Source organism: Epinephelus fuscoguttatus, linkage group LG19 (assembly GCF_011397635.1).
Source record: "Epinephelus fuscoguttatus linkage group LG19, E.fuscoguttatus.final_Chr_v1".
In the NCBI taxonomy this organism is placed as follows: Eukaryota; Metazoa; Chordata; class Actinopteri; order Perciformes; family Serranidae; genus Epinephelus; species Epinephelus fuscoguttatus.
In genome coordinates, this window is record NC_064770.1 from 28,314,830 (window position 1) to 28,335,896 (window position 21,067).

At 41.5% G+C, this 21,067-nt stretch overlaps 2 protein-coding genes across 3 annotated transcripts; one reads left to right on the forward strand and one right to left on the reverse strand.

Annotated features, from left to right (window-relative positions):
- Window positions 1–688: 688 nt before the first annotated feature.
- LOC125879661 (adhesion G protein-coupled receptor E2-like) lies at window positions 689–16,297 on the reverse strand. Its single transcript, XM_049561631.1, is given in 23 exon segments — window positions 689–745; window positions 1,048–1,113; window positions 1,247–1,406; window positions 2,776–2,867; window positions 3,641–3,707; window positions 3,796–4,037; window positions 4,496–4,699; window positions 4,796–5,008; window positions 5,300–5,475; window positions 6,547–6,660; window positions 6,744–6,906; window positions 7,009–7,038; window positions 7,902–7,982; window positions 9,031–9,068; window positions 9,167–9,313; window positions 9,398–9,544; window positions 9,655–9,798; window positions 10,539–10,664; window positions 10,737–10,883; window positions 12,067–12,198; window positions 12,362–12,730; window positions 12,844–12,944; window positions 16,287–16,297. Coding segments are annotated over 23 exon segments (3,027 nt in total).
- gtf2f1 (general transcription factor IIF, polypeptide 1) lies at window positions 16,152–20,609 on the forward strand. Of its 2 annotated transcripts, none has more exons than XM_049562363.1 (14): window positions 16,152–16,209; window positions 16,697–16,769; window positions 16,959–17,005; window positions 17,153–17,225; window positions 17,399–17,592; window positions 17,767–17,937; window positions 18,039–18,244; window positions 18,393–18,543; window positions 18,659–18,714; window positions 18,956–19,087; window positions 19,242–19,312; window positions 19,470–19,608; window positions 19,756–19,894; window positions 20,015–20,609. In XM_049562363.1, the coding sequence occupies exons 2-14, from the start codon at window positions 16,758–16,760 to the stop codon at window positions 20,217–20,219; spliced, it is 1,596 nt and encodes a 531-aa protein (XP_049418320.1). In that variant the 5' UTR covers window positions 16,152–16,209; window positions 16,697–16,757; the 3' UTR covers window positions 20,220–20,609. The 2 variants fall into 2 exon arrangements, with proteins under 2 accessions (XP_049418320.1, XP_049418319.1); XM_049562362.1 differs by having other exon boundaries at window positions 16,176–16,313.
- The last annotated feature ends 458 nt before the right edge of the window (window positions 20,610–21,067 follow it).

Below are 21,067 nucleotides of genomic sequence, written 5' to 3' on the forward strand. Positions count from 1 at the left end.
CAGTTCTGATCAAATGTATATTAGCTGACGTCATCCCTGGTAGGTGGAGCAGATAGTGGATGCCATGACACCTAGGCGAAATGGATGCCAACCTGCTGACTGACTACTGTTCAAGACCAACAAACTTCTGCAGTGGCAATAGACCTTTTTCACAGCAGACGTTTTGACTTGTCACAGTAGGAAAAGCACAGGGGAAATTGATAACATTAACAGTGGCTCAGTTCCATTAAGTGTCCTAGTAAGCCGTTGAACATGTATGTACAGCATGTCAAAATGTCTGCAGTGAAAAAAGTCTATCGTGGCACCAAAACTGTGCATTTTAAAACCAAAACATGATCTTTTCCAAACCGTAACCAAGCATCTTTTGTGCCGAAACATAACCACAGCATTACTGAAACATGAAGAAACGTAAAGTTTCGATATATCCGCTACAAAATAATGTGCAAATGTTACATATCTGTGGTTTGCAGAGGTGTACTATGCCAACAATTATTCTGGCTAATGGATTTAACACAGTAGCAGTAAACACACCCTCACGTACATATACATTTGATGACTTGTCATTCCCAGCCGCAATAAAAATGACAACAAAAAATAACATGTAATGACTAATGGTTCAAAGTGGACACAGTCTGCATCTCTCCTCTCTGTCTTCCGTCTCTCTTTTGTCATCAGCATTCCATCACCTTCAGCCTGTCTTCTACTCAGCCTTGTCCAAGTCCTCAGAGACTGATGGTGCATCTTTCTGTTTGAATACAGCAGATATGCAAAATTACACAGATCATAATTCCAGCAAGGCATTTGAAAGAAAATGTTTGATCAGTGAAACACATAGCAGGCATGCCTAGGATCACCCAGGATGTTGGTTTGGGTTGTTTTGGCTGTTTGGCAGACTGTTTGTGTCTTTGTAGTCTTAATAGCCATATAAAGGCTACAAAGACACCTCGATAAGAAAAGAGATATACAGAAATAAATACAAGCATTTCACAGTTATTAAAGTGGTTCCTCGTACTATGCATTGTTGCTTTGGTGTTTAAACTAACTCACCACAGTTCCTCCTTCACTGTGCTTATTGAAAGAACAGGTCAGCCATTTCACGTATTCCTCTCTAACCTAGAGAGTACAATGAAAGACTCACTTTAGATTTTATGTATTAATGTAACTAAACAGAAGGACAGCTGTGTGTGTGTAATTGCTGACATTGTTAGTAGTAGTGCAGAGAGAGTTATCTGTGTAAAATGTGTACCTCCTTGTTGAGCAGACAGTGGACGATGAAGAGGAAAGTTCCCTGCTGGGAGTTAAGAATTATAAAGAGGACCTGGAAGAAAAGGTTTGACTGGTACAGGCCCAGGATCCAGGTGCAGCCCAGTATGACAAACTGGGCCACTATCTTGAACAAAATCAATCTGTAAACAATGAGAATTTAATGAGTTTTAATTTCAAGAATGTATGACTCTTTAAAGGTCCAGTGTGTAAGACTTAAGGGGATTTAGTGGCATCTAGTGGTGAGGATTGCAGATTGCAACCAGTTGTAACTTCTCCTGCTTAGAATTCCTTCAGTTTTCATCATTCAGGAGGTTTTTACTGGGAGCAGAATTATCCGCAGAGGTCTCTTCATCTGCAAAATGATAGGATCCAGTGACTTAGACCATTAAAAACACTGAATAAACCAGTTTCACTTTACAAATCAGTGTTTTTCCAATGCTGTTTGGCATGTTGGAGACGGGCCGCTAACCTAGTACCAGGAGTAGAATTATCCACTGAGGACTTTTCCTCTAGAGCTTAGAGCAGGCCCAAAAAATCCAGCCCGACCCCACCCGAACCCGTGCATGTTCTGTCCGAGCCTGACCCGGCCCGTCCCTTTAACTGTAATTATGAGCCCGCGCCCGGTTTAAACCCAACATTTTTTTCAGGATACGAACGTGGACATTGAAGGCTGACTCTCGTCTTTCTTTCCATGGCGAGCCTTCATCATGTGCCTCTTAAGTGTCGAGGTCCCCTTCTTTTTGCTATCATATAGGCTACTAGCATTGTGCTGCACTTGGTACACTCGACGAAGCCGAAACACACGTTGTCACCACCGACAAATTACATGTGCGCGGCCAGTGGGGCCGGGTTCGGGCTCGGGCAGAGATTCTAAGCTCTATTTTCCTCTCCAAAACAAATGGACCCAGTGATTTAAACCGGTGAAAGCACTGATTAATGTTTTATATTTAAAAAATCTGACACAAAAATGCGAAAATGCCAATGGCCCAATCTATAGCCAGTATTTGGTTTGTCTGTTGCAAGCTATTGTAGGTATGGCGGTGCAACATGGCGATCTCTGTAAATGAGGACACACTTCATATGTAGATATAAGTGTCTCATTTTAAGATAAGACAACATAATGATTCTTACTTTCAGGTGTTTAAACACTAAAGAAAACATAGTTATTATCTTACATTTCTGTCAATATATACCACTAAATCCTGCACACTGGACCTTAAAGAGAGATGGACACTATGTACATTTTTAAACACTTTGTGATATACATTTTGTCAGCTTAGAAAGGGTGAGCATAATTAGTGTAGTCTGTATAAATTTAAGAAAGAATATCAAATTGGCTATCTGCATAAGTCTATCAAATGCGATCAGATCGACACCACGTAGAGTCTGTGATATATTGTTACACTGTATGTACACTATGTATGAATAGTCACATTAAACTTTCAGAATTTTCAGAAAATTACTGATTTTATTTCATTTTCATGCAAAGATAACCTTTATCACTCGTACCTGGTGTCTCTGGATTGAGAAATATCACTTTTCATGTTGGCCAGGGTGGGTCTCAGACTCCATAGAGTAGCACAGAACAATATCCAATTCAGCTGAAGGAAAGAAAGACACAGAGGCTGAGCTGCAGAAGAACATATAACCTCCATAGAAACCTTAAATACTGCTAGTAATGTGCCATTTTGAAGAATATGTAGCAGTGCTGTCTACTATGAATTCTGTTTGTATGTTACTAAATAACATAATTGCTGTAGTCACTACGAGTGGATAGTGTCTTGCAAGATTGCCTATTTTGGCGGAAAACAACTGAAATATGCTTTCAGTGCTGATGTGTTCAGTGTCATTTTTGCAAACTGCCAGATACATTCATGAGCCAAATTTCCTCATGATGTTAATAGAAAATATAATATGTGGATGATAATAGAACACGCATTATGTCTCCCTGAAAACATATCTGCTGTTTATAATTAGGTGTGTATAAACCTGGGTTGCCTGTAACAGATGTATAACAAAGACAGTAATGTGTCTTCAAGAGAATTTCTTTGATTTGAGTTGAGGCCAATGGTGAAGAAACACAGGAGGAGAACCAATAATGGGACATGGCCTGTAAATGTCTGTAAACATTCAAGCAGAAGATAAACTTGTCTTTGCTGTAAATCCAGCAGGACATTGAGTAAGCTTCTTGACTCACCTTTAACATGGCCAGGAATAATATTTTGTCAAAAATTAGTTAAAGTGCATGTTAGCTTGATTTTCAATTAGCTAAAAATGGTGCCCGACAAATTAAATTGGAGAATTAACCTGACTGAGCTGATTCATTTTTTGTTAAAATAGATGTGATGTATCTGCTAATGTGCAATATACTCACAGCAAGGATAGCAATCACAGGGCCTGTTAAAGCCCAGTTGAAATGGCGCTGTCTCGAGAGCCAGCACCTGTAGCAGAATCAAACACTTTCAACCTGGATGCACATCAGACATACAGGAGAATATGACTGAGTGTATTACTGTTTATCTTACTCACACCTCTGCCTCAGTAGCACCATATCCATCAGAATATACCAGTGCAGAAACACCCACAATCACAAATGGAACGCCGTAGCCAATCAGGTAAAGAACTAGCCTGGGGAGGCCATCTCTGTGGATGACCTGCACCTTAGTGAGCCTCCGGACCAACAGGTGGAGCTGAAACGCCTCCAGCAGCATCCACACAAAGCCTGCTATAACTAAGAAGTGGAGAAGCCCCGCCATGACGGTGCAGGCTAGCTGTGGAGACAGAAGAAGTACAATATTGTAACCCTAGTTCTATTGGAACAGGCATGGCCCTCTCCTGGAGACTATGGGTTAAACTCTCCTTCAAGGACATGCCTACCTGAAGAAGTGCAGACCAAACAGTATATAACGACACACCATTTTCCGCTATTCTAAACCCTCTTCAGCAAGACGCATAGAAGTGGCAGGGCCCCTGAGGTGAGGGCTCCGCCTGTGCTAATAGAACTAGGGTTATAATAACGTAACCCATGCTTGTGATTGGAAGAAAGTATCACCCATAGAGTCCAGTACGGGGTGGAGCCTGTGTGCGATAGAACTCGAACATTAAATGCTTCTGATAACTCAGCAAAGAGTGGTTCAGTTGGGTCACATTTAATCCATGTGTGACAGATCCAGTTTAGTATTTAAGTCTAAAGCAAAAACAAAAACAACTCCATCTTTGATTACTGTACCTCTTGTTCAACATATTCATCGTTCCACAGCAGCAGCAGATGGGAGAAGAAGAGGCTGAGGCAGAGGTGAAGACGGGCTGTGTTGTTGATCTTGGGGTTCCAGCTACACAGGAGGAAGGTGAAGATGGCCAAACCAAAGAAGAATAGTCCAACAATCACACACATTCGGTTTAGCCACTCCAGGAAGGGATCCTCTGGTGGAGGCTGAGAAGATACAACACACAGGCAAACACATACTGTCATCAATCTGACCTTGTGTGTGGGAACTTGTTTTAGCAAATGCACATTCGCATATGATACCTCTCCAATCTGCATGATGAGGGCGAATGTGGATAGATGGGAGCAGCTGCACACTGTGTAGTTTTCATTGGTGTACGCAACCCAGCAGCCCTCCACCGACCAGCGCATTGTCCTCCTCTTTTCTGTTCCTGTTTCACTTTCTTCTCCAATTCCTGCCTCCTCTGTTTTGTCCTCCCAATACACACAGGTCACCAAACCAGACTCAGGTACCGTCTGATGAAAGCAGAGCAACAAAGATTTTTTTTAGATATGTTGAAAAACAGCAAGCTGTATGTTTTTTTTAAAGATATGTTTTTGGGCATTTTTGCCTTTAATGGACAGGATAGCCAAGCATGAAAGGGGGAGAGAGAGGGGGATGACTCGCAGCAAAGGGCCACAGGCCGGACCCGAACCTGGGCCGCCGCGGCAACGGCCCCGCACACGGGGCGCCCGCTCCACCACCAAGCCACCCAGCAAGCTGTATGTTATCTTAAAAGGTAGATGTAGAGATAACTTGAACAGCACCTTCTTGTGATGGATGGTAAAGTTGACGGGCTCGGTGAGGTTGGTGTGGTTCATCGAGGGTAAGACTGCAGTGATAACATCCGAGTACATCTCTGTCTGGTTTTCTGTTTCAAAGTATTGATGACTAAGAAGACTCTCCATCCCAGTTAGTGTCAAGAAGACAGCTGCTGCAGAACCTGGAAATGTCCACAGAGTGCAGGTGATCAGTGCTTTTAAACACACTGCCTGTTTTTGTATATTTAAAGTATGTGAAAGGAACACTTCACCCTGTAGTGTTATTTATCAATCTAGATTTTTTTGGTGTAAGTTGCCAAGTGTTGGAGATACCAGCTATAGACAAGTCTGCCTTCACTCAAATAAAGTAGAACCAGATAGCACTTGGTTTGTGGTGCTGAAAGTGCCAAAAAATACATTTGAAAAACTCAACAGCAATGTCTCTTTCCAGAAATCATGACCAAGATAATCCTCAGATGTCGCTGTGAGCGGTTCCATGTAGGAACTACTTTCTGTACACCAAGCTACAACCACCACAAGTGTATCACTGTGCAGAAGCTAGATAATGTTACAGCTCAGCCAAGGAGGACGACGAGTGTATATCTTGCACTGTCACAAGAACGAGTCCCTCAGCCATGAGTGTGCATCTTCTGCATAGTGATACAATTGGCAAGTGTAGTTTGGTTGACAGAAAATAGTTCCTACATGTAAATACAAATGCTAAAGTGGCCAAAAGGAGTCTCCTCCATGGGGTGGCTGAGCTCAGCCTTAGAGATAGAGTAAGGAGCCCGGACATCCGGAGGGAGCTCGGACTAGAGCTGCTGCTCCTTCACATCGAAAAGGGTCAGTTGAGATAGTTCGGGCATCTGATCAGGATGCCTCCTGGGTGCCTTCCGTTAAAAGTGTTCCCGGCACGTCCCACTGGTAGGAGGCCCCGGGGCAGACTCAGAACATACTGGAGGAATTACATATCTCATCTAGTCTAATTCCATTACATTCGAGAGAAGGCAGACATCTCTACGGCAGATATCGCCAACACTCGGTGACTCACACCAAAACAAACCCCACTGATAAATGGCAGTACAGATAAGATGGATAATATGCATGGTTTAATTTTGGGTGAACTATTTCTTTAACCCTGTGCATTTGTTGCACGTGCAGATGCAAAATTACAAGGTATGATTCCTTTCAAACATATATATGTACAGAAGTTTGGAAATGCCATCTTATTTTCACTTTGAGCTTTTTCTCACCATTGTTATTTTTGGCCAAACTGTTCAGGTTGATCTCCATGGTGTTTCCATTGGCTGACAGAGAAGAGCTCTCTGCGCTGTCACTTCCAGGTCCGATAGTTTCGAGACTTAGATCTAACACACAGGTTGGCATTACAACAGCCTAATTTCATATCCGCCATGTAAACATACAGTGAACTAAGATGAACATGTCTTACCCACTGTTGGACTCTTGACAGTTCTCTTGGTGTTGTTCCAACCTGGCTCTACTATTGCAGATGCTAAACGGTCTGAGATGCCCAGGATCACACTGCCTACTTCCCCGTCTCCTTCGCTACTCACCTTGCTTGACCTGACACGCGGTCCAACGCCTGACACTTCCTACGAGAATTAAGATATCTCAGTAATTGACCTGCCTGATGATTAAAGCACTGAAGACTGCACAGTTAAAGTGACATCAGGTATTTATGGAACAGCAGGTACCATAGATGCTGAGAAGCTGTTGGTCACAGTCTGTAGAGAAAGCACAAGAAAGAGAGCAAGGGAGAGATTTATGTAAATGCAGTTGCAGTGTCATCCACACACAATGTGCATCAGACTTAAACTGAATTTTAATCAATTTCCAGTTTATGTAGAATTACCTCTGCACACGTTGAAACATTACTGTAACTTAGTACTTAGTACAGAATTCCTCATTTTAAAGGGACAGTTCAAAATAAAAAAATAAATATTTTTCCTATTGCGTGCAGTTCTTTCTTTCAATCTAAATTGTTCTGGTGTGAGTCGCAGAGTGTTGGAAGTATCAGTTATCGCTGTCTGCCTTCTCTTGAGACATACATCTCTCTGAAAATGGATGGATGGATGTAACTGCTAATGACAAGGTCTGTGGATTATCTTGGGTAACCGCATCATGATTTCTGAAAAGAGACATTGCTGTTGAGTTTTTCAAATGTAATTTTTTGGCGCTTTGAGCACCACAAGGCGAGTGCCATCTGGTTCTATTAGATTTGAGAGAAGGCAGCCATCTGGACAGCTCCAACATTCGATTACTGCCACCAAAACATTCAAGATTGATAAATAGCACCACAGGTAAACGTAAAAAAATATGTATTTTAGATTTTAAGGTGATCTGTCTTTTCAGAAATCCAATTAAAATTGAAAGACTGTGCAGTGATAGTCCCCTTTTCAGCTATTTTGACCACATCTACATAGACTGTATTCATTTAAGAGTCAAATAAATAGTGATATTCTAAATATCTGATTTTAGGGCTGCTAAAATAACCTTCTGTGTGGATCATTATTGCAGCGAATGATCTGGAATTAAATCAATTTAAGCTTTGTAGGAGAGTGCGCATCACTCTTTGCGTTCTACTCACTGGTACTGGTAAGATCATGCCTTCATTGTCTTTCAGTTGTTGGTCCATGTTGCCAAGGAAAGCTCTTTCTTTTGTCTGTCCCTGCAGCAAATACACAAACATAGCTTCAACTTTAATGTTGTATGCTTAGATGCAGTTTGCAGTGTATAGTATTTAAACATTGGCCTGTTTTGGCAAAAGAGAGTAATGTTTGTGCAGCATGAAATATCGCAACATTTTCACATTCTGTATGTGGCACAGGCTAGCTGTATACCAGTGGCGGCTGCTGGTCTTTCAAACAGGGGAAGCTCACTTTAAGTTTACATCATAAAATGTGTCATATTGTAGAGAGGCAGTAACTTATAAAAGGAACATTTAATTGAAGCCATTTTTCAACCACACTCCATAGAAGCACAGCAAAACACACCTCAACGATTTTCAGACGGGTTTACAAACGGTGAAATTGAGCTATATAGCTTATGGAAATAAGGAACTCCGGATGGCACTCTGTCAGAAGACTCCACTCGCAAATATCTGCTTAGGACTGAGCTCGAAATGCGAAGCGCTGTCAATCACTAAGGGGTTCAGCCTTTTAGACAATTACTCCAATCATCATGCAGACACCAAGCGTCCTCTCCCGCCTACCACTCCATTAGGTCCCAGGGAAGCTGAGCCTCCCTGGAAGTGACAAATTTGTCGCATTTATCCAGCGCTGTCTCATAGGAATGCTTGGAGGCTCTGCGTCCACTGTGCTGACACGAGAATGTATGACAGGGAGGTCGCATTTGAAAACTGGTGATAAAGTCATGATGTTAAATACATCCTAGCGCATGCTTAATGCAGTGTAAATTCTTATTTTAATGTAAAGTCAGTAGTGCATATTTGACCAATTCTTCTATGAAATTTTAGGGGAAGTTCAGCCTCCCTTGTTATCTCAGAGCAATCGCCCCTGCTGTATACCCTTCTAAAATCACTGTTACATATTTAATGGGGAAAACACAAAGGTACCACTATTAACAAGTAACAGGTGTCAGGCTAACGAACTTCTTTAGTAGGTAACTTGGATGTTCACAAGATGAAGCAGCAAAACCTAAGCAAAACCACACGTTTGTTCTTTCCTTAACGGTGCCTATTTGCTGGTGATATTTACCTCTGGGGGTTGAATCTCGTCTAAAATGTCCTGAAGACCTGATGAGTCAATGTAGAAGAAAAGAGCACAGTCACTGAACACATCAGGATATGGCACTGTGCTGTAGACACTGTAACAAATTGCATCCCAAGCTCACTTTGACAAAACGAGACCCCTAATATCCACAGGATTCCAGTTGAAGGGTAGAATCCATCAGGACAAGAACAATAGAAGGTCCCCGGTTCATTAGTGCACACTGTTTGTTTACCACATATACCAGGTGTCTCACTGCACTCGTCTATATCTGTAGAGGAGAGACAGAGGCGCAGTTAAACACATTATAGTAAAACACATGATAGTCGCACTAATAGTGAACATGTGCACACACCTGTGCATGGGTTAGCAACGCTGGCTATCACGTTTGGGTTGTTCAGCCGATAACCAGGGAAGCAGGTGCAGATGTAAGAGCCGATTGAGTTTGTGCAGTTAGCATCAGGACCACAGATGGCGGCATTTTCAACACACTCATCAACATCTGCCAAAAACATGACACACAAATGAAAGAGTTGCAGCTGAGTAGCAGTTTTCCATCTGATCCTAGATGCTGAAATCATCTGGAACCGGAAAAATAATCAATTTAAATACCAATACAGATGTTTTCCTCGCTGGGCTCCTGGTCTGGTAGAGTTGGCGCGTACCCCAGTTGACATGCACAGGTGTGTGCTCCAGGTGTGTTGGTGCAGTCAGAGTCAGGCCCACAGACGGTGGAATTGAAACACTCGTCGATATCTGAGAAAGGAACAGTTAATGCAGGTGGCATGATGGTTTTAAAAATACAAGAATAAATGTGAAAAGGAAATTTTAGTCCAACTGTAGTTCTCCCTGTTTCCCCTGTGTCTCCTCCTCCCTTGTGTGTGTGTTGTGGGCGCGGCACCGTCATCAGGCACCTGTTGGACCTCAACAGCTACGTGCAATGGCCTCATCCACCCCCAGCTTAAGACGCCAGCTCTCCAGGCATGCACTGCCAGCTATGTGGTGCACTTGCGGCCGCTCAGTATACTGTGTGTTATTGAGAGATTTCAGTGTTTTTCCCTTGTGCATCTTAATCTAACATCTCTTCTCCTGTGCTGACATCTCCACAACCAGCCACTTACAAACACCGCTGCTGCTCATTCCTCCACGCGCCCACCCAGCTCATCTGCCTGCCTGATTTATTGCCCTCTCCAGTAAATCCAATAAATCTTCTTACTTTGTGCAACTACCTGTGGTGCCAGTGTCTGTGTTTGGGTCCAAAAACAACTGCCTTAACAGTTTATATTTGTATTCCAGTTACCTGGTGATAGTTTTTTTGCGTAGCATCCAAGCAATGCCTGAAACAACTTGCTATTTACTTGTTTTACAGATGATATTAGAGTTTTGACAAAACTTTTTGGCAGCATAATATTTAGAATTACATCTGGTAATAGTGGTCATAAAGAACTTCATGCAGTCAAATCATGCAGTGATTTGTAACATGACTGTAAACAGACCTTGGCAAACAGAAGTTGCTTCAGGCACAAGGTGGTAGCCGTCATGGCATTCACACTTATAACTTCCTGGATTGTTGTGACAGGTCCCATCATCTCCACAGACATTTTCAAGACACTCGTCAATATCTACAAAGGAAAAGGAAAGATCATTGCAGCTCAGGATTGACAGTGAGACAGCGTATTCTTTAAAAATGGTACCTATGCATTGGTTGGAGCCTCCAGGTGGTAATGCTGGATCTGTTGCATTGAATCCATCCAGACAGGTACAGAAGTGTGATCCAATGGTGTTGTTACATTTGGAGTCAGGACCACAAATTTCTGCATTTTTCTGGCACTCATCGATGTCTGACAAGAGATGTTAAAGACAGGAGTTAAAGGTCTAGTGTGTATGATTTAATGGCACCCAGTGTTGAAATTGCAGAACTGAAGTCATGTTTACACAAAAACGATCAGGTGAAAACGGAATCATTTCTCATTTTCGTTTTGAAAAAAGTTCCACGTTCAGACGACTACATTTTGCACATGTGCACACAGATCCGCAAAAATGACCAAAAACGTTGTAGTTTACATGCCAGGCCAGTAGTTGGCGGAGTGACTTTGTAATGAAAACAACACGCGCCTGCGCACATGTGCTTCCTTTTACAGAGCGGTGATGTATAAACAAACAAAATGGCAACTGCATGAACGTTTGTCTTGACGGGCGATGAGGTGGAATTGCTACAGGAAATCTACGCTTTGCTGGAGAAGCGTTGATAAATTCAATAGGGTGAGCAGAACAAACAGAGTTCGGGAGTCCGCCATTGTTGTTGTGATGGTAGACTTTCTCGCACATTCCTAGTGACTGGAACCGTAACGTGCATGTGTGAAAAGCGGTAAGTTTACATGACAACAGAGACGGTGCTTTTTCCAAGGCACCCAAAATGCCGCTGTTGTGTAAACAATCAGCCAAAACACGACTAAAGTTACCGTTTTCGGTTGAAATCATTGTCGTATAAACAGGACCTAAAACTTCTCCTGCGTGCCAAGCATGCAAGAAAACTACAGTGGCTGACACGAAAATGCAAATGGCACCTATCTAGAGCTAGTGTTTGATTTGTCTGTTCTGAGCTACTGTAGAACAACATGGCGGACACTGTGGGAGAAGACTCGCTCCATATGTAGCATAAGATGTATAAGGTGAACTGGATGCAACGTTGGAGGTGTGGCCCCATGCGTTCCCCTGAAAGTTGCTCAGTGGCACATGAAGCTTAAAAAATATCTTGATTTCTGTGGTATGAAATCACCTAGATCTTCTGCATCATGGGACCCATAGAGCAAGCGCACTAGAGACTTATGGTGACCGAGCAGATAAATTTGGGTTTAGCCCTCTGCTAACTTGAATGGGAATAAGATGGTTTAAATCTTGCGGCTCTCCTAGACTTTCCAGATGTTATCGGCCCCTATATCCTAAAATAAAGAAAATTATACAGTCATTATAAATGCTGTTGTTATTTCCCATGGTTCAGATGGAATACATGTCCTTACTTACCAACACAACCATATGAATCTGGAGTGGGTAGGTGATCTGAGGGGATTTCATACCCAGAGACACATGTGCAGCCTCCATTACTCGAGCACTCAGCAAGTGGTCCACAGGAGTCTGGTTCACACGTATGATGATCTAAACACACACACACACACACACACACACGTACACAAACACAAATAGTATTCGTGGTAAAAAGATAAAAGTATTGGTCTCCTTAGTTGCAGTTTGAAGGACATGTCTACATGTCTACATTAAAATATAATGCAAAGGATGACAGTGATGGGTCATTACTTACAGGTTGCATAAACCAAATAGGGGTATGGGTGACCTGCTGGTTTGTGAATGTAGAATCCTCCAGGACAGAGGACCACGCTGAGTGAAATAGAATAAGCACTACACCCTGCAACATCACCATATGCAGTCCCTGTTGTTGGAGTTTCAGATTCAGTTGTTGGATATGAAAATGAAACACGAATGGAGTAGTGAGAACCAGCAAGGGGGCCTGAATGGCATTGTGAAGTGACTCTGTCTCCTCCAATCCCTGTGAAGCGCCACCACTTCCCAACAAAATGTCCATCGTTCTTCGGGAAGCCGGGAAAGGAAGACGATCTGAATGCGAAGTTGCGCCATGCATCAGTTATGTTCGTGTATCCATCACAGGAACCTGTGAGGACCAGCAAAACGTTCTATGTCAATAACAATCAACAAAAATGACTTGTTTTTTTCACCTAGAACCAGAATCTGTATCTAATGTTTACAGGTAAACGTCATTCATACCAGGAGGAAAAACACAACGGCCAAGGGTGAAGAGGGAACCTATAAAGCACAGAGACAAAGAAGAGCTTTTTTTAATGCTTCTTTGAAAGTCCTTACATGATCTAAAAAATGATTAAATGGAAAATTGTATGAAATCTATACGCAAGACTGTCACAGAAATTAACTCATGCTAACAGGTGCTGATAATATTGACAAGATGTGTTATTAAATGGTATGTAAAAGTGTTTTTTACAACAACGTATTGTAAATTCTGCATTTTGTGGTTCATATTCAGCAAAACAAAATATAATCCTGTATTTGATTGAGGAAAAAACTACATGTATCCTAACTGTCTGTCACTCTGAGGGCAGATCTGAATCTAGATAGAGATAATTACAAAAATTATTGTACAGTCTTAGCAGGTTATACTAAGACTACACTCTACGTATTCTCTAGTTTAATATAATGTAATAATTCACACATCATCAACTACACACAAGATGAATTAACTCACCCAGGAGGAGTGAAAAGGCACAGCACTTCATCATGACACGTCAGACTCCACAAACCATCACTCACCACTGTGTAAGGTACGTGTACAACATTTTGGACATTTGCACAGCACCCAAAAACTGTTTTCACAAGGTTTGGCACCAATGCAAAAATCAATGCAAATTCATGTACGCGTGATGGAGAGACTTAAGTGTAACACAGCTCACATTAAGACGTGAGGAGGGAACAGAGCTGTGACAGGCATACTGCAACGTATTAAAAATTCACCATCTGCTTAGTAGTAAGAGGATCATCACCCCAGACAATATTCCAAATGTGCTAAAATGCATGTGCAGATTATGAGACACTGAGTCCAGGGGCACAGGCACGCAGAAGGCTCCAGCACCCTCCTACACAGGAGGAAGACACAGACTTCATAGTTGTTTAGCCTCTTTTTGGGGTTGTTTTTGCCCCTTAAGACGTCAAACTGCATCTCTTTGCATTTTTTGTGTGTCCATTTTTGGCCATTTTGCATCTCCTTGTTGTCATTTAGTGTCTCCTTGGGGATGTTTTGCTCTTTTCTGTAGGCATCATGAGTGTCCTTTTGGCTCTTTGCAGCTTTTTTGCATCTCTTTGTAGTCGTTTGGCGTCTTTTTCTAGTGTTTTGTGCCTTGTTTTCATTGCTTTATGTTTGTGGATGTTCTGAGTCTTTCTGGTTAGTGTCACTTTGAGTGACATTTTGCAGGTGAGAGCCAGAGGGGCCTCCTGACACTTTGGGCTCCTGGACTTACGTCTGGTAGGCCGATTCAGTGAGCCATCCATGCTAAAAAGGTATTAAGAACACATTTTAGATTGAGTAAAGGCACATACTTAGCAGTTAGTTAAAGTTTCAACAGAAAGACGGGCTACTGAGTGTGTGAAGAGATTGAGAAAACAAGTGCACATGTCATCATATCCTTTCAGTTATAGTCCAGAATTTCAGATCAGCCACTGTGTACATTAACTATTCCTTTAAACCAATACATTACCTGCAGGCTATAAGCATGATAAAAATGTTTTAGCTTCAGAATTCTGTATGTTCCACTGTCTTTTTTTGCGGTATGTTCTTTTCCTTTTTGTTCTGAATTCCAATTATTTACTTGTTGTGGGAATAATGTTTATTATTTTAGCTTATTAACAGAACACATCGATGTATTAATGTCTATAACTAGAAAGCAAAATGCTCAATCCATTTTTAAATAGATTTTTTTTATGACACTAATGAATTCCCCACAAAAATCATGACAACTGTTTTTTGTTACCTTGAATTGATTTTTGTCAAGCCAAATCATAACCACAAAAAGTTAAATGTGTGTTTATGGGAATTATTTCACAAAGTAAGGTTGGTGGACAAAGTAAATACCTTAGAGACACATGGTCATATTCTTTTTTGATATTCTGATACACGTCCATGTAGGTTGAGGCATAAAAATCAAATGGAAAAGTCTCTATACTGCTCCTTTGCTGCTGACAGAGTCACCATTTCTCAGTGGTTGTAAATACAGTTTGTGTGTGCTGAATATTTATAAATCTGTCATATAGTTCACAACAGGTGAAACACCTTAGGATAGAAAGTGTGCATGCCTCACGTGTCTTGTCAATTTGTCTTGTAAAACTGTAACATGGCAGTGCACCTACAGTCGGCTGTATGTAAATAACTAACAAATCCCTGTAAAAACAAATGGAGAAAGAAAGGTTTTAAGGCAGCAGCTAGGTATTGTGTGAACATCTTGCTGGGCTGCTCTTGTTTACTTCAGACATACTTAAAGACATCATTTCTTGAGAACACCTTATTTAGAGATGATCACTGCTGGCTATTACAATGTAACTCTGTAAATTATATTCAGAATAGACTTATTAATTAAATGACAAGTAAAATTATATCACATGTCGCAGGACATTACAAAAAAATATATATTAAAAAGTAAATGTGTGGAAATATTTATTGTTATAATATTTCGAATGCAAAGCTATTATCAGGTATTTCTTGACCTCTAGTAAATCACATGTGGGATAAGATAAGATAAGATAAGATAAGATAAGATAAGATAAGATAAGATAAGATATACGTTATTGATCCCCAGAGGGGAAATTCAAGTATCACAGCGGCACCTGACAAAAAGACATTAAATAGAATGAGATAAAAGAGAAAATTTTATTTAAAAAAAATCGGTAAATAAAAGATAAAATGAAAATAAAATTGCTACATCAAGATGAATAAAGTGAATAAAAATGTCGAATAAAATAAAGTGGATGACTGAGTTGTGTGTTTTAATAAAATTGTATTATTATTATCATTATCATTGTTAGTATTATTATTATTTATTTATTTATTTATTTATTTATTTATTCATTCATTCATTCATTCATTTCATTTTGTTACCTTGGCGCTAGGTGGGGTTGACGTTGACCTGTGACTCATGAGTGTCCACTACCCTCTAGTGGTCACTTTCAGGAACTGCAGCGCTATAATTAAATCAATGTGTTAACATAGGCAGAACTGATATTGATTTAAATACAAATAACTTAGTATCAGTGTGATTATTACAAACAACAACAACAATAACATCAGTATTGGTGATAACTGTTAATAAGGAGTTGTTTTAATGGCAACCAAACCTTACTTTAAGTGGTTTATTGTTGACCTGAAGCAGTATGGCACTTCACCAGGCGATATGAAGAACAAAAAAGGCAACAAAGACTTTCGGTGTCATAAAGGAAGCACATTTATATTTAATAAATACATTTCTGGGCATGCGCATTGCCCCCATGAGCAGCGGGCTCCTAGGAACCAATGTTCCCACTCTACGTTTCCTGTCGAACGTTTATACAGACGGAACAAGCACGGTACAACCGGTAAATCAGATGCAGCTATTTTCTGTTTAAAGTCCTAAAACTCTCGGTTTCTATTTGGATGCACAACTTCTACTTACCTGTGCTTCATTTCACATAAACGCCACGTGAGTTTGAAGCTGTAGTATCCTAGCAACTGTTAGCGTTAGGCATAAACTGCGCGGCTTGCTAAGCGTGTTGCTGCTGTTTATGTTAGCATCAGATGCTAACGTGAGCTGTAGACAATACCACTCGATGTAAGATGTTATCACGCTTTATGCTGCGTTTACTGACTGTTGTACTGTTGTCAGGGGTTAATTTTAATTCGTCAGTGTAGGCTAACCCGACAAACACACAGTTTTAGCTACATCAACACTCTACGGGAAGCTGACTTGGACAAACCCCCACTTGCTAACAACATAGTGATTAATTAGCGCTAAGCTCACTTTGCTTTTTATTTACATTTAACCTGGTCAAGCTTTTGATTAATACAGCTCTTCTTTCTTGATAGTGTACCCGACTAACCTGAAGCAACTGTTGATGTGTTGGTAGATCCACAGAGACGACCAATCATGACGTCACTGGTAAGTACTGGCTGTATTCTCAGCTACAAAAGTGTATATCCTCTTGAAGTACCACATAGACAGCATTTTAGTGTCATCCACAAAGATGACATGGGCTGTTGGTACTGCATGTCATTCAAATTATATTGCAGATGGAATAAAACAAAGTGCTGAGACAAAGTACTTCCTCTGAATCTTTTTATCTTGCAGGGGAGCAGCAGTTCCTCAGCCACAGAATACATTGTGCGAGTCCCAAAGTGAGTAACATGGACTGACATGCATGATGAATTGTATTGTAGGTGTTTATTTGTATTAAATTAGTCTCTATTTCTGTGACTGTCAGTAGGAATAAGCAGGTAAAGTTAATAAGGTTTGGTTTGCATCTCTGTTTGTCTGTCCTGTAGAAACACCAGCAAGAAGTACAACATCATGGCTTTCAATGCAGGGGACCGAGTCAACTGTTCAACCTGGACACAGGTGGGCTCCATGTCAGTGTGTCTACGCATGACAGATATTTTGAGTCAGTACTGAGAGAGAAATGACCAGCAAAGAAAACAAAAATCTGATGTCTGAAATGAATAACTTAGCAGCCACAGTAACCATCTGTCAGTTTTACATTGCTTAACATGTACATCCCTCTCCCCTCCCAGGCTCGTATGGAAAGAGACATGAGTGCTCGGCGGATATATGGGGAGGAGGAGGCGGTGGAAGGTGCAGCTGGCAGTGAGTTTGGCAAAAAGCAGCGTGAGGAAGCGCGGCGGAAGAAGTTTGGTATTGTGACACGTGAGTTCAAAGTGGAGGACCAGCCCTGGATTCTCAAGGTCAATGGCAAGGCCGGCAAGAGGTGGGGGGAAAGATGCGACTGATTCACTCTCTCTCAATTTCAGCAACACATCTGTTTACAACCTGCAGAAATATTGACAGATTTTTTTGTCAGATTATCTCCATGAGAGTGTATGCAGGCCTGATGGGAGGAATGTTACTGTTACAGCTATTCTCTCCCTCTGTCTGCATACAGGTTCAAAGGTCTGAAGAAAGGCGGTGTTACAGAAAATGCGTCCTACTACATCTTTACACAGTGTCCCGATGGAGCTTTTGAGGCTTTCCCCGTGAACGGCTGGTACAACTTTACACCGCAGGCCAAGCACCGAACTCTCACTGCTGAGGAGGCTGAGGAGGAGTGGGGCCGGTGAGAGAGAGGACGAGTGGTTGTCTGTAGTGAAGGAAAAATAGTCGTTCACTCAGTTGGTGCAGGTGTGTCAAACATTTAATATTCCCCTCATGTTACAGGAGGAACAAGGTGGTGAATCATTTCAGCATCATGCTTCAGAGACGTCTGCGGGAGCAGGAGCGTGGCGAGGAGGATGAAGATGAGAACGAGAAGTCGGGGAAGAAGAAAAAGAAAGGGGGTGGGAGAGGAGGGGACCTGCGCATTCACGACCTGGAGGACGACCTGGAGATGAGCAGCGATGACAGTGACAGTAGTATGGGGGATGGTAAGGAGAAAGAAACAGGAAACTGCCACTTAAACTTAAAATTATTTTTAGCGTGCAGTGTTCCTTTATTCTGCCATACCTATCCACATTATCCTTCTTTCTGTCGCTATGTGATGTTCTTTTTCCTAACACCCTCTTCTTTGGACAGATGGTGAGAGCAAGACGAAGATGAAGAAAGAGACGGGGAAAGGGAAAGGAAAGAAGAAGAAGAGAAAGAGCAATGACAAAGAGGCCTTGGAGGACAGCGATGATGGTGACTACGAGGGTCTAGAGGTGGATTACATGTCAGATGAAAGCAGGTCAGATCTATCGCCTTGTCACACACAAAGACTCCCTCATTATGGACACTCTGTATGTTCTTGTTGGTTGTGTTTCTTCTTTTTACTGGTATGTAATTCTGTTTTCCAAAAACAGCTCAGATGAAGAACCAGAAAAGGGAAAGCCCAGCAAAGGAGAGGACCTCCCTAAAGGTCAGACTGTCTGTGGTTGAACATCACTGATAAAGAAAAAGACACTGATGAGTTTATGCATGTTAAATACACACAACAATACAACACAGAGCATCACTGGGCCTAAAAGTTTGGCTGCTAGGGATGTCTTGCATGTCCGTGTAATGAGAATTCTCACCTGATGAAATTCAGCTTTCTAATTGTCAGCAAATGTCAGTGCATTTCAGCATTGTTGACTTAATTAGTTGTTTGTCCTTTATAGGGATCGATGAAGCATCTGAAAGCGAGGAAGAGAGTGAGGAGGAGAAACAGAATGAAGAGGAAACAAAAGAGGAGGAAGAAGAAGAGGAGGGAAAGAAAACCCCGGTCCAAATGGAAAAGAAGAAGAAAAAAGGTACAGGACCTCATTAAATCAGATGAGGGTTTGACAGCATTTGTACTTCAATAAGGTCGTAAAAAACAAGAGAAGTGTTAAAAGATACTTCTTCCTGCTTGATGCATAAAGACAAATGAAATTATGTTGAGTCGTTTGGTTCTGTGTGTCACAGACAGCAGCGGCGAGTCGGAAAGCTCAGACGACAGTGACATCGAAGGAGAGACGGCCTCTGCTCTATTCATGGTGAATAGTGTGTGTGTGTGTGTGTACATGGATATTTCTGTACACAAGCAGAGCTCTTACTGATCTGGTGGTGAATGTTTTCATAATTCTATATATATTTTTCGTCGTGTTATTCTTTTGTTTTCATCAAATGTCTCTTTTTCTTTCCCTCTCTCAGAAAAAGCGCACGCCTCCTAAACGTGGAGGACGTGGCTCCGCAGGCAGCTCCAGGACAGGCAGCCGCCCCGGGACACCATCCATAGACTCTGCCTCCACCTCCAATACACTCCGTGCTGCTGCCAGCAAGCTAGAGCAAGGTGTTTGGTCATACACCATTTAATTGATTGATTAAATGAGACACATGATATATTAATGGAATTTTGTGAAGCTTGCAAAAATAGCCATCATCAGGGAAACTTGAGGTGCTATTTTTGTCACTGCATCTAAATCTATCTTCCCTGCAGGTAAGAGACAGACTCAGGGTCCGAGCACTGACTCGCCAGCGGCCAAACGGCTGAAGTTGGAGCCCAGCAGTCAGAGTCCTGCTCCGTCTGGGAAGAGTACACCTCAGCCGGCATCTGGCAAATCCACTCCGAGCTCAAGGTACTTTGTTCCCAGTCTTCCTTGATGCCTCTAAGAAATATTACGTTATTTAATTATTCTGTGAGTGAGTCTTTCTGAACAGGGTAAAAACGTTCTGCTGTATATTCTTCTGCTTCACAGTGATGTGCAGCTAACAGAGGAGGCGGTCCGGCGCTACCTGATCCGTAAACCGATGACCACCAAGGACCTGCTGAAGAAGTTCCAGACCAAGCGCACAGGTTTGAGCAGCGAGCAGACTGTCAACGTGCTGGCACAGATCCTGAAGCGCCTCAATCCAGAGCGCAAGAACGTAAACGACAAAATGCACTTTTACCTCACCGAATAACCGATGGAAGAGAGGTGAGGAGGGGCAGGTGCGGAGAACATGAAGAAGAGAGGCAAAGGCTGAAATGAACCACTACAGTCAGAACCACGATCCCCTGGAAGAGAAGTTTAGAAACTGGATGTGTTGTGACAAGCCACAGGATCGAAAGCTGAAACAAAGGTGGCATTTATCAAAAAGTATTTTGTTAAGCATTGTGGATTTGTTTTTCATACCTTCAACTCTCACATTATAGAAACTTTGTTAATGTTGAGTGAAAACATCTCAATCTCTATGATTGCAGGATGTAAGTTTCTCTATGTGTGAACAGTTTAACTTAGAATTCAATGAATGAAAAAAGTCTTTAACTTGTTTTTCTTATGTAGAACTTTTTCCAATAAAATGTAAAATCCGCTGCTGTGTAAGGCTTTACTTTTTGTACCCCACCCCCTTATATACTCTGTTTTTTTTTGTTGTTTTGGTTTTGTTTGTTTGTTTGTTTGTTTTTAATTAACCCAACCACCAACCCAAGTGGGGACTTTTTCTTCTCCTGTTTTTTCTTAATTATTCACCATTTCTTTCTCACTTATTTGCATTTAGAAGTAGAGCTCAGTATACAGTATGCAGGTGGCGATTACATACAACACAACCAACGCACAAACATACAACATCACTCCAGCACAAAAACAGAACCAAACAAACAATGCAAAAACAAAACTAAACAATGTACCTCACACAACACAGGAACAAACTGTCATATGATAGAAATTTCATATTGGCATGACAATATTCCAAACTAGCTCAACTGCAGCAAGTGAAAGTTGACCAAAAAAAAGCAGTCTTAAAGAGAAAATAGAGACCAGTCACTGTTT